At 41.5% G+C, this 12,397-nt stretch overlaps 1 protein-coding gene across 3 annotated transcripts in view; it reads right to left on the bottom strand.

Annotated features, from left to right (window-relative positions):
* Nucleotides 1-12,397, bottom strand: part of LOC138801004 (aldehyde oxidase-like) — an 80,318-nt gene that overhangs the window by 4,897 nt on the left and 63,024 nt on the right. For 2 of the 3 annotated variants that reach the window (XM_069983355.1, XM_069983354.1), the window contains exons 27-31: nucleotides 10,333-10,428; nucleotides 9,588-9,716; nucleotides 9,349-9,423; nucleotides 4,333-4,385; nucleotides 651-765 (exon numbers count right to left, since the gene is read on the bottom strand). In XM_069983355.1, the coding sequence (XP_069839456.1) occupies nucleotides 651-765; nucleotides 4,333-4,385; nucleotides 9,349-9,423; nucleotides 9,588-9,716; nucleotides 10,333-10,428 (468 nt within the window). The remainder of the gene's footprint in view (nucleotides 1-650; nucleotides 766-4,332; nucleotides 4,386-9,348; nucleotides 9,424-9,587; nucleotides 9,717-10,332; nucleotides 10,429-12,397) is intronic. The other variant, XR_011364551.1, reaches the window with a different exon arrangement.

Raw genomic sequence — 12,397 nt, forward strand, 5'->3', positions numbered from 1 at the left:
CTAAGGGGGGGGGGGGGGATGGGGGCGTTAAAATAAAATGGATGCTTTGTGATCTTTTTTTTTTTTATAATGGAAGTCAATGGAAAAGTGGATCAAAAGGGATGCACAAAAAATGCATCTGTTTTTCCATTCATTTTTTGCAAAAAAAAGTATGAAAAAAAAATGGATGGAAAAAAAAATGTAGTGTGAACTCAGCCTAAGATACATTTGTAAGCATGCTTTGTGGCCTCTGTAATTTGTTCAAAGGTCATTCCACAGGAAAAGGGAGGGTGAGTTGTATTTGTTGGTGTCAACTTAAAAGCACAAAATGTGCCATAAGGTATAGTCAGCTTAACAAATTTGCTGTGCTCCTTACGAATATCATAAATTATATTCTAAATTATATACAATTAAAATCTTCTATTAAACCTTTGCCTTTCTATTTGCAACTACAAATGATCCCAGTTAGGAAGTGCAATTACACTATGTCTGACTAGTTATTTTGTGTATCGTCTGTCTGAAACTGGTGAGAAAACTTTCAGGCTCCTGTCCCATAAATACTCAGGTACAGTAGTAAAGACATTATGCCAACTGTTCACGTCACCATTAAATTGCAATTGTAAAGTAATGAAAGGGTTAGAAGAAGGCATGGTTAACCATGACCTCTGTACCTTGTGATCTCCGGTCAGGCAGTCTATTTCAACCTCAGAACATGCAACTCCAAATACAAAGTAGTGAGCTGGGTTACCCTCTCCTTTTTCCCAATTCATTTCTTTGCCAAATCCCCTGTAGGAATAAAACAAATGGTAAAGCACATGGTAAATGTCAACTAGGAGTAAGAATCTAAAATTTAGGGCCCTATAAAGGCCCTTTTGCATAGGGCCGATTATTTGCCAGTTGCTGAAAACGCTTCTTCTGCAAATAATCGGCCTGTTTAAGGTTATGTTCACACAATGTTATTTTTGAGTAAAGAACGTACGCTGATTGCAAGGGGCAGCATTGCATTGAAGTCAATGCACACATCATTTTTTTAGTCAATGCACACATCGTTATTTTAGAGCCCATTCTTTAGAAGGTTTCAGACAAAAGTCTTTATTAAATAACAAAAAACAATACACACAATATATACAAAACAGGAGCAATAAATTAGGGGTCAAGCCCTAAATACCACTCAACATTAAAAACATTAAAATGTCATCATTATTCCTGTTGGCGTCCCAGCCAGGACTCATCAACCAACCTGACCCTGAACACAACACATGAACTGTAATGCAAAATCGGCCCCAAAACCTATCCAGAAAAAATAGGTAATGCAGAGATAACAAATGAAAAACCTAATGAAAAAATAATTTCACCTTGTGCGGTCTAAAAATAGAAAAGAGGTCAGGTGGGAGTAGAGAACACCCAACCTGCTCCCACCTGACCTCTGTGGTATATAGGGCTTGTCCCCCTAGTTTATTGCTCCGGTTTTGTATATATTCTGTGTATTGTTTTTTGTTATTTAATAAAGACTTTTCTTGATGTGCTACCTTTTTTGTGCATATGCTTTTTCTCAAGGGGCATTCTTTAGAAGGGGCATTAAAATAATGTACATGCCTATTATTTAAGGATGTTGTTCCCTGAACAGCATACGGAAGTATTAGCTGTTTACACAATGCAAAGTCAGCCAGAGGTGACTGATTTGTGGCCGATACAGAGGTAGTGTGATCATAGCTTAAAACTGACAATGCGCAGCTAAGGAGCGGAAAATGTCCGATCCATGGCTGATTGCATCTTTTGAACAGGAGATGTGAGGCCAATAGCAAAAGGGAAACTGACAGCAGGGATATGCATATTCTACAGTCATGGCCAAAAGTTTTGAGAATGACACAAATATTATATTTTCACATGATCTCCTGCCCTCTGTTTTTTCTATGTGTTTGTCATATGGTTTTATCACATACAGAAATATAATGGCAATCATATTATGAGTAGAAAAAGCTTATATTGACAGTTAGAATGAGTTAATGCCTCAAGTCATTATTTGCAGTGTTGACCCTTCTTCTTCAGGACCTCTGCAATTCTCCATGGCATGCTCTCAATCAACTTCTGGACCAAATCCTGACTGATAGCAGTCCATTTTTGCACAATCAATGCTTGCATTTTGTCAGAATTTGTTGGTTTTTGTTTGTCCACCAGTCTCTTGATTGACCACAAGTTCTCAATGGGATTAAGATCTGGGGAGTTTCCAGGCCATGGACCCAAAATCTCTATATTTTGTTCCCTGAGCCATTTAGTTATCACCTTTGCTTTATGGCAAGGTGCTCCATCATGCTGGAAAAGGCATTGTTGATCGCCAAACTGCTCTTGGACGGTTGGGAGAAGTTGCTCTTGCTCTCATACAGTTGGCATGAAACAAGACTGGTGGTAGCCCTCACATTGTCTTCTCCGAATAAGCTGTTTTCCAGATGTCCCAAACAATCGGAAAGGGGATTCATCAGAGAAAATGACTTTACCCCAGTCCTCAGCAGTCCACTCCCTGTACCTTTTGCAGAATATCAGTCTGTCCCTGATGTTTTTTTCTGGAGAGAAGTGGCTTCTTTGCTGCCCTCCTTGATACCAGGCCTTGCTCCAAGACTCTCTGCCTCACAGTGCGTGCAGATGCACTCACACCTGCCTGCTGCCATTCCTAAGCAAGCTCTGCACTGCCCAATCCCGCCCGATCCCGCAGCTGAAACACTTTTAAGAGACGGTCCTGGCGCTTGCTGGTCTTTCTTGGGCGCCCTGGAGCCTTTTTGACAACAATGGACCTCTCTCCTTGAAGTTCTTGATGATGCGATAGATTGTTGACTGAGGTGCAATCTTTCTAGCTGCGATACTCTTCCCTGTTAGGCCATTTTGTGCAGTGCAATGATGACTGCACGTGTTTCTTTAAAGATAACCATGGTTAACAGAAGAAAAACAATGGTGCCAAGCACCAGCCTCCTTTTAAAGTGTCCAGTGGTGTCATTCTTACTTAATCATGACAGACTGATCTCCAGCCCTGTCCTCATCAACACCCACACCTGGGTTAATGGAGCAATCACTGAAACTATGTTAGCTGGTCCTTTTAAGGCAGGGCTGCAACGATGTTGAAATGTGTTTTGGGGGATAAAGTTAATTTTCTAGGCAAATATTGACTTTAACTGCTGTTAAGCTGATCACTCTTTATAACATTCTGGAGTATATGCAAATTGCCATGTTAAAAACTGAAGCAGTAGACTTTGTAAAAGTTATTATTTGTATTATTTTAAAAACTTTTGCCCATGACTGTATATTAGGGCCCGTTCACATGGTGGATGGTGGAGTGTTCGTGAGACATCCTATTCAATGAATAGGAGAGGCGGAACTTTAAGCAGGGTCCGCAACACGGACTTTGCTTGAAATTCTGTGTAAATTCCATAGTGTTAACAAACCCTCCAGATGTCTAGCATACAAGCAGTGCATACATACCACAGTGCTGCTGTGTGATCCGGCATCTTCACCCTCTTTATCCCACGCTGACACTGTCACAGAGGTGGGTCTGTGACACTGTGAGCTCCTGTCCTACTCTCCAGCCACTGCTGTATCTTCAGGCCACCCCCGCTCCTCCCTCAGTCAATCAGTCTGGAAGAAGTGACAGCCTAAAGATACAGCAGCAGCTGAAGAGCACCAATCACACTAATTTGCACTCGTTTGCGGCCATAGGTGCCTGAGAATTGCTATGAGTAAAAGGACTGTTATACTGCCCAATCCTGCACAGTATATAAGCGCTGGTCTCACAGATCACAGGGAGGGCCACATGAAGGATCACTATACCATTACAGCGTCCCTTTGCTGCAATTAGCTCTTGGCCACACATTCCCTATTACACAATAGCAGCAAAAGTGTTTACTATAACACAGGGCTATATCAGCCTATTTAACAAATAATCATGCCATGTAAGGATCCATTTACACAGAAAGATTATTTGACAGATTATCTGCCAAAGATTTGAAGCCAGATACAACCTGATCTCTGTTCATAGTCTGTTTCTGGCTTTGGCTTCAAATCTTTGGCAGATAATATGTCAGATAATCTTTCTGTGTAAATGGATCCTAAGAGCCCTTAAAAGACTGTATCACCAGTTCATCTATTAGAACGTTAGTGACAGGCTGCTGTGGTCAGGTAACCATGGATAAAATGTCATTGCCCTGTTATAATAACACGTTATTGTGCAATCCTAATGATGCAGCGACAAAACCAATAATTTTCTTTATTTTTTTTATTTTTTTTTTAGTATTTGGCAATGGTTGAATGATATTTAAAAATCCTTTTAATAAATATTACAAAGTTCTCAAAATAAATGATACTTACCTGAAAAAACCTGTAGCAGAGAGACTTATTGATTGTAAAAATGCTTCATTCACCTGAGAATGATCACATGACAATTAGACTCTTCAGTTTTACATAACTATTTAGCTTCTTTTTCACCTATTTTCCCAGATACAATATAAGGCCATGTTCACACTACATATTTTTACATTAAACAACACCCGTTGTAGCAGGTTGTTAAATGACAGTGTACAATTACATTACACTGTATGGAATCGGGGCCGTAGTGTATACACTCTGTATACACTATGGCCGGAATTTTCTGCGGCTGCACAAAAAAATTGACATATAGCCTGTTCTTACAATGTAAAGTACGGCCCCTGAAAATTTCGCCCATAAAATTGTTGCAGAGCCAATTTCCATTGAGTTCAATGGAAATTCTGCTCTTCAGTTCACACAGCAAAATTTTTGTGCGACGGCTGCGAAATTTTCCACGGCTGATCCACTTTCCGCCAGAAGAATGGACATGATCATTCTTTGCTGGCAGAATCCTAAATCCTAAAGACAACTTTGTAGCACACTGTCTGTGTCTCTCTCCCACATTTCCGTGTAGAAATTCTGCTTGCCTTCCGGACAGAATACGCAAGAATTCAGAGTGCTGACTCTGTGGATTTCTAATTCCGACACTTTTGCTCCGTGTGAACTCGCCCTAAGGGTAGCATAAACTAGTGACTGAAAGGCTGAACAGAATGATATATCACTTACATTGTTCTGTGCAGCTGATTCAGATATCTCCTCCTGAATAACATGGACAATAAGTAGTCCTCTCCATTATGTGCATGAGCCCTGTAGTCCTCATTATTAATAAGAAGCAGAAAACTCCGCCCACCAGTTGATGATTGGAAGTTATTTATCCATGCTATGTATAGGCTGTATAGGCAGTCATCTGTCAGCAGCTGGAGGGCGGGGGGAGGGGTGCGGCAAGAATCATATTCTACTGCATATTAGGAGAACGGCTGAAAAAAATTATGTAAGTAATACACAATCTGTTCAGCATTTATGTCACAGGTTTATTCTGCCCTCTTTTAAAGAGCCCTTGTCATGATCGCAATACTCGCACCTTGAGTTAGACATTGACAAACTAGCCAGAATCCTACCCCACACTGACGAGGGGCAAAAACCCCGAAACGGCTGTCTGTGGGTGGAAGCCTGCCTTTGCAAGCCCTTGTCATGATCGCAATACTCGCACCTTGAGTTAGACATTGACAAAAGGGGCCACCCTGTTGTTTCCCTGTCTATGTTCCAATACTCGCAACCAAGTGGGACTTAAGGGGTTATTTGTCAGGGTGGTGTGGTGCTCTCCCCATCATGGAGGCACCCCATTGGCAACAGGCTAGAGATATCTGGCTATCCCGTGTTTTGAGACTCGTAACTGAGGCTCCACGGACTCTTGTTTTGCATATTTAAATTTTTGGGGGCATCAGTGGAGACTCTTGATTGAGTACTTCATTGGAATTTTTTTCGCTGCTCTCCTTGAGTTCAGTGATTACTGTGTTTTGTTGGTTGATTTTTCATTTCCCCAACTAGCCAGAATCCTACCCCACACTGACGAGGGGCAAAAACCCCGAAACGGCTGTCTGTGGGTGGAAGCCTGCCTTTGCAAGCCCTTGTCATGATCGCAATACTCGCACCTTGAGTTAGACATTGACAAAAGGGGCCACCCTGTTGTTTCCCTGTCTATGTTCCAATACTCGCAACCGAGTGGGACTTAAGGGGTTATTTGTCAGGGTGGTGTGGTGCTCTCCCCATCATGGAGGCACCCCGTTGGCAACAGGCTAGAGATATCTGGCTATCCCGTGTTTTGAGACTCGTAACTGAGGCTCCACGGACTCTTGTTTTGCATATTTAAATTTTTGGGGGCATCAGTGGAGACTCTTGATTGAGTACTTCATTGGAATTTTTTTCGCTGTTCTCCTTGAGTTCAGTGATTACTGTGTTTTGTTGGTTGATTTTTCATTGCCCCAACTAGCCAGAATCCTACCCCACACTGACGAGGGGCAAAAACCCCGAAACGGCTGTCTGTGGGTGGAAGCCTGCCTTTGCAAGCCCTTGTCATGATCGCAATACTCGCACCTTGAGTTAGACATTGACAAAAGGGGCCACCCTGTTGTTTCCCTGTCTATGTTCCAATACTCGCAACCGAGTGGGACTTAAGGGGTTATTTGTCAGGGTGGTGTGGTGCTCTCCCCATCATGGAGGCACCCCGTTGGCAACAGGCTAGAGATATCTGGCTATCCCGTGTTTTGAGACTCGCAACTGAGGCTCCACGGACTCTTGTTTTGCATATTTAAATTTTTGGGGGCATCAGTGGAGACTCTTGATTGAGTACTTCATTGGAATTTTTTTTCGCTGCTCTCCTTGAGTTCAGTGATTACTGTGTTTTGTTGGTTGATTTTTCATTGCCCCAACTAGCCAGAATCCTACCCCACACTGACGAGGGGCAAAAACCCCGAAACGGCTGTCTGTGGGTGGAAGCCTGCCTTTGCAAGCCCTTGTCATGATCGCAATACTCGCACCTTGAGTTAGACATTGACAAAAGGGGCCACCCTGTTGTTTCCCTGTCTATGTTCCAATACTCGCAACCGAGTGGGACTTAAGGGGTTATTTGTCAGGGTGGTGTGGTGCTCTCCCCATCATGGAGGCACCCCGTTGGCAACAGGCTAGAGATATCTGGCTATCCCGTGTTTTGAGACTCGTAACTGAGGCTCCACGGACTCTTGTTTTGCATATTTAAATTTTTGGGGGCATCAGTGGAGACTCTTGATTGAGTACTTCATTGGAATTTTTTTCGCTGCTCTCCTTGAGTTCAGTGATTACTGTGTTTTGTTGGTTGATTTTTCATTGCCCCAACTAGCCAGAATCCTACCCCACACTGACGAGGGGCAAAAACCCCGAAACGGCTGTCTGTGGGTGGAAGCCTGCCTTTGCAAGCCCTTGTCATGATCGCAATACTCGCACCTTGAGTTAGACATTGACAAAAGGGGCCACCCTGTTGTTTCCCTGTCTATGTTCCAATACTCGCAACCGAGTGGGACTTAAGGGGTTATTTGTCAGGGTGGTGTGGTGCTCTCCCCATCATGGAGGCACCCCGTTGGCAACAGGCTAGAGATATCTGGCTATCCCGTGTTTTGAGACTCGTAACTGAGGCTCCACGGACTCTTGTTTTGCATTTCTCTTTTAAAGAGGCCAAACCTAGTGACAGATTCCGTTTAAGGTCAATCTCACATAATGTGGCAAGAGATAGAAATCCAGTAAGGTAAGTTTGCAAGAAAGCACCTGAGGTAAGTCAAATACTACATATGTATTTCCCCTAATGACTAAAACATGTGTATGTGGAACCTTACTTTCTACTCCAATGTAAATTTCAATAGTGTGTGTAAACTGGTATATCCATTAGACATTTCTACAATTTTGATGATAAAGGGGGACTAAAGAGTAGCACTAAGTATGTTGTGGCAAAGAATTTGTGCTCAGGTGCTTTGGCTACACCTCTGATTTTCATCATAAAGAGGGCACACTTGTGTGTATATAGCAGATTTGCAGTCTCCTGGCACACCCTAGTGGATATTTCATATTAATGCTGTGATTGATGCTGTGTGTTGTCTTTTTTGAAGCAAAAAACCAAAGGAGCAAAACCAAAAACACGCAGTTAAAAACATGTAGCATCAAACTCTGTACAGGTTAATGTACCCTAGCAAGACTGGTAAAACATTGATGGCATTACTTAGCAATACACTATCAATATTTAAAAACTATAATCTCTCTTTAAAGCGACTCTGTACCCACAATCTGACTGCCCCCCCAAACTGCTTGTACCGTCAGATAGTTGTTTTTAATCCAAGGATATTTGGCAGGACCTTTGGCAGGATATGCAGTTATTGTCCTAAAAAAACAACTTTTAAACTTGCAGCCCTGTGTCAAATTGGCCCTGGCAAAATTTCTTTTATTCCTCACTTGTCTGAACACTGCACAGGTGCCTTAACGATGCAGCCCATGTGCCGTGCTCACACAGGTGATGAATAGTAAAAAACCTACCTGGAGCATTCCTAATGATGAGGAGGGCGAGGAGGAGGGACAGAGAAGCGGTGCAAGGCTTGGGTACAGACACTCTAGTCCACACAAATTTGACACAGGGCTGCAAGTTTAAAAGTTGTTTTTAGGACAATAACTGCATCACCTGCTGAACGGACCCCAGGACAGATCTTGGATTAAAAGCAGCTATCTGATGGTACAAGCGGTTTGGAGAGGGCAGATTGTGGGTACAGGGTCGCTTTAAATAAAGTTTACAGCAAGAAAAATCAATAATAGGTAACGTGTCATTTGTGTCATTTATTGATACTTTTTAAAGGCCACCTGAGAAATATCAGCTATAGGCTTTGTTCACGTAACATCTTTTTTTTGCCGAATTTCATCTGTCCTTTTGAGCCGAAAAATTGTCTGTGTTATGCAAATTATGGCCGTAATTTGAATTATAGAACCATATTTGTGCTTCAAAATTATGCCTGTCTAAAAAGCTGTATAATTACAGAATGGTATCCCCTAAAATCTGCTAAATATTTTAGGGGATACTATTCTGTGATTATATGATTTACCCTGGTATGAATATATAACTGCAGTGGCGGTATACAGACTGTGCATAAGGGTATGTTCACAGTGAATAAATCAGGTGTAATTCATGTCAATTCATCGAGCGGAGAGCGGTGGCAGCAGAGGCACGCAAGCTCTCCCATAGATAGGCTATAGCACAATGAGGCAGGCGGGATTCCACTGCGGAATTCCGCCTGACTTAATCAGTGTGAACATACCCTAATTGTCCAAAATAGGGTTGAAATGCGGCCAGAAAAAGACATTGTATGAACAAAGCCATAGAGTACTCTTTGTTTTTTTTCTATCCACTGGCCAGCAGGGTCTTCTGCAGGAGGTATCTTTTGCACCAATTAGTTAATATAGCAACTTAGGGTATTTTAGACAGTCTTACAGCCAGGAATAAGAGCTCACCCAGTCCTTCCATGAACCTTTAGGGTTTGCCGCTTTAATGGGTTCCAGGCGTTGCATGATTTTTTGGCATGCACTCTGTGAAAACAAAGACACACTATAATGATACAAATTATTACTTCATATGACCACAAGATTATAATACAAGCAAAATACAATTTTGTAACATCTATAAAAGTATGATTCAGAAGCTATAAGCAAGATCTGTATAATAAATAAACCACTGCTATATTTTACATCACCTGCACTGCCATGCCATTGACATCCGTCCCTATAGATCCCCCAGACACCACTGTGTTGGGAACAGAAGCTGTGTTGGTTTCAACCACGTGCACCTGTGATATTGGGATCTGAAGTTCGCGACTTGCGATCTATGGAAAGAAAAAAAAATACAATGAACAGTAAGTAACACAATGGGGAACACTTATTAATAGGCGAAAATGCCTTTGTGCCCATGTGCGCCACCTTCGCCAGTGGGGCGGAGAGGGGCCGTTAAGAGGTGTGTGGCAGCACACAGAGGGGGCACGGCCTCTGTGTGTGCCACATTTATCATTTTTCCGGTGGAAAAATAATACGGAAACCTACGCCACCTCTTGGCTGGCGTAGGTTTCATAATATTCACACAGACAGGCTCCATGCGCACAGGCTTTATGTAGAGGCAATGCGCCTCTACATAAATCCTCTGAGCTGCGGAGCTGCGGGGACTTTTGTAAGACCAGCGTAAAAAACGCCGGAATTTTATAAATGTCCCCCAATGTGTATATTTGTAGCTCACTATACGTGTGTATTGAATGTTACAAGATAACTCCACTTAGGTTACAACTTGTTTTAAAAGCAGAACTACAATATCTAAAATGTTCTTTTGTAGGAGTTTCAATTAGGATGTTACGATATAATTCCATGTAAATGGAAAAAAAGCTGCCTGAAATGCTCCTCCAAATGCCTGTCAAATATATTAAACCTGTGAAACATCATTTAGAGAAATACCTGTGTAATCTTTGTGTGAACACCTTGTCCCATTTCTACACCACCATGACTGACCAAGACCGATCCATCCAAGTAGACATGGACAAGAGCTGCTGCCTACAAACAAGAACAGTAACTACATGAAATAATCAGTATGAACATTGTCATGATTGGATGGTACAAAGGTCCTCAAAACCTTCCTTTTCATTGCTATACTTGTATGATAAATCTTAATTATTTTCTTATAAAACATATTGATTCATAAATCATATTAGGGAATATCACTACCATAAAGGGGTAACCTTGGTCCACATGATGTAAGAGAAAAGGTGATTCTTTAGGCCAGGCCACCTTCATCCATTACTCCATGGTATAGTTCTGATGCTCACATGCCTAAAGTTAGGGCTATTGGTGTTGGGCAGAAGTTGTCATCGGCGCAGTGACCAGTTTTTCAAAAAAAGAAGAAAAAGTATGTCATATAAATATGGGTGGCACATCCCAGATAATAAATTACTGTATCTCTCATAAATAAATGCAATAATTCTTTATTAATGTATCAAAAGCTACAAGTGCAAGACAAACATCTAAAAACATTTAAAAACAGAAAAAAATACTTCATGGGAACGGGGCAAAATGGCCTCAGTGCCAAAGCACGCCGACTGGTACAAGTGTAATCCCCCTCCTATGGAAGCAAATAATATACAAATGCAAAGCAATAAGTAAATGGCAGATAAGAAAATGTGACTGTGCACGGCTGTAGCTCAGTCTATATCGGAGATGGACACAAAGCCCAGGATAACTTAAGGAAATAGAGAAGAATGCACATAATAAAATATAAGAGCAGATATCACCATAGGAGGGAGCCCATGTTGGGGACTGGAAACCCCACGCGTTCCCTCTCTATGCCGAGACTTTCTCAAGGGTACTGTTACAAGATAGTGTGGAATATATATAGCACTTGCAATTAGCACAAACTGGCTTCCATACCTAAATCCAGCAATCAATACTCTTCCCCACATGAATCCCGAACTGCACCTCTGGTATCGGCATCCCAAACAATCAACTGCGCATGTGCGCCATGTAGTCTCCACCTCTAACATGACGTGCCAAGTCATGTGACGCGGCCCCATTCAAATATGGCCGCGATGTCTCCACTGCGTGCGAAATAACAATTTCTGTATGGGGGTACTATTCACTGATTTGGTGTTTGATTTTTATAAGTAGTGTATGTTTGGATATAGTTTATGAAAACTGTTTTGTGAATGCGTATTATAGCAAGCGCTAAGTGGCTATAGATCTTCTTTGGTTGATGTAGACATATTAGTATATAGTGGTGTTAATAGTAAGTGTTGGGTCATATGACAAATTCCATATATAGGTTTAATCAAAAAAAATTTTTTATATAAGAAATAAGATATTCAAACGGGCACTTTTTAAAATCTATAGGCACTCACAGTACGCATCTATAATGAATGCTGATGTTTATGTACATACTTATATGTCTACTATGGGTCATGTAGTTATTTATGGTCAATGGGGCCCTCAGAAAGAGGGGCACATGCAGATATGCTTTGAATCATCTATAATAATAATAATAACAAAAATATAAATCAGAGTCATGACTGAAATAATAATAAATAACAACACAAAAAATAAAAATATTTAAATAATAAATATAATAACTTCCTTCATCAAAAGAATACTCTGGTTCGTTTGTACCTGTATGATTATGGGTTAGTGCATAAGAATATATGTATACCATGTGGTGATTATATTTTGTATAAGAGATGTGCGAACCTATATATTGTGTATATCCACACAGCCAACTTACAGGTATGGCTATTTGGTCTGTGTACAATGGAACTTGGTAATCATTCTCTATTTGGTGGTGCCGACGGGGTTAAACTTAACTGATTGTAGTTAGAGACATCACGTGACCCGTACGCATTATGTTGGGTATGGACATGCGCAATTGGGGCAGTGGAGACATCGCGGCCATATTTGAATGGGGCCGCGTCACATGACTTGGCACGTCATGTTAGAGGCGGAGACTACATGGCGCACATGCGCAGTTGATTGTTTGGAA

This window comes from Dendropsophus ebraccatus, chromosome 9 (assembly GCF_027789765.1).
Source record: "Dendropsophus ebraccatus isolate aDenEbr1 chromosome 9, aDenEbr1.pat, whole genome shotgun sequence".
Classification (NCBI taxonomy): Eukaryota; Metazoa; Chordata; class Amphibia; order Anura; family Hylidae; genus Dendropsophus; species Dendropsophus ebraccatus.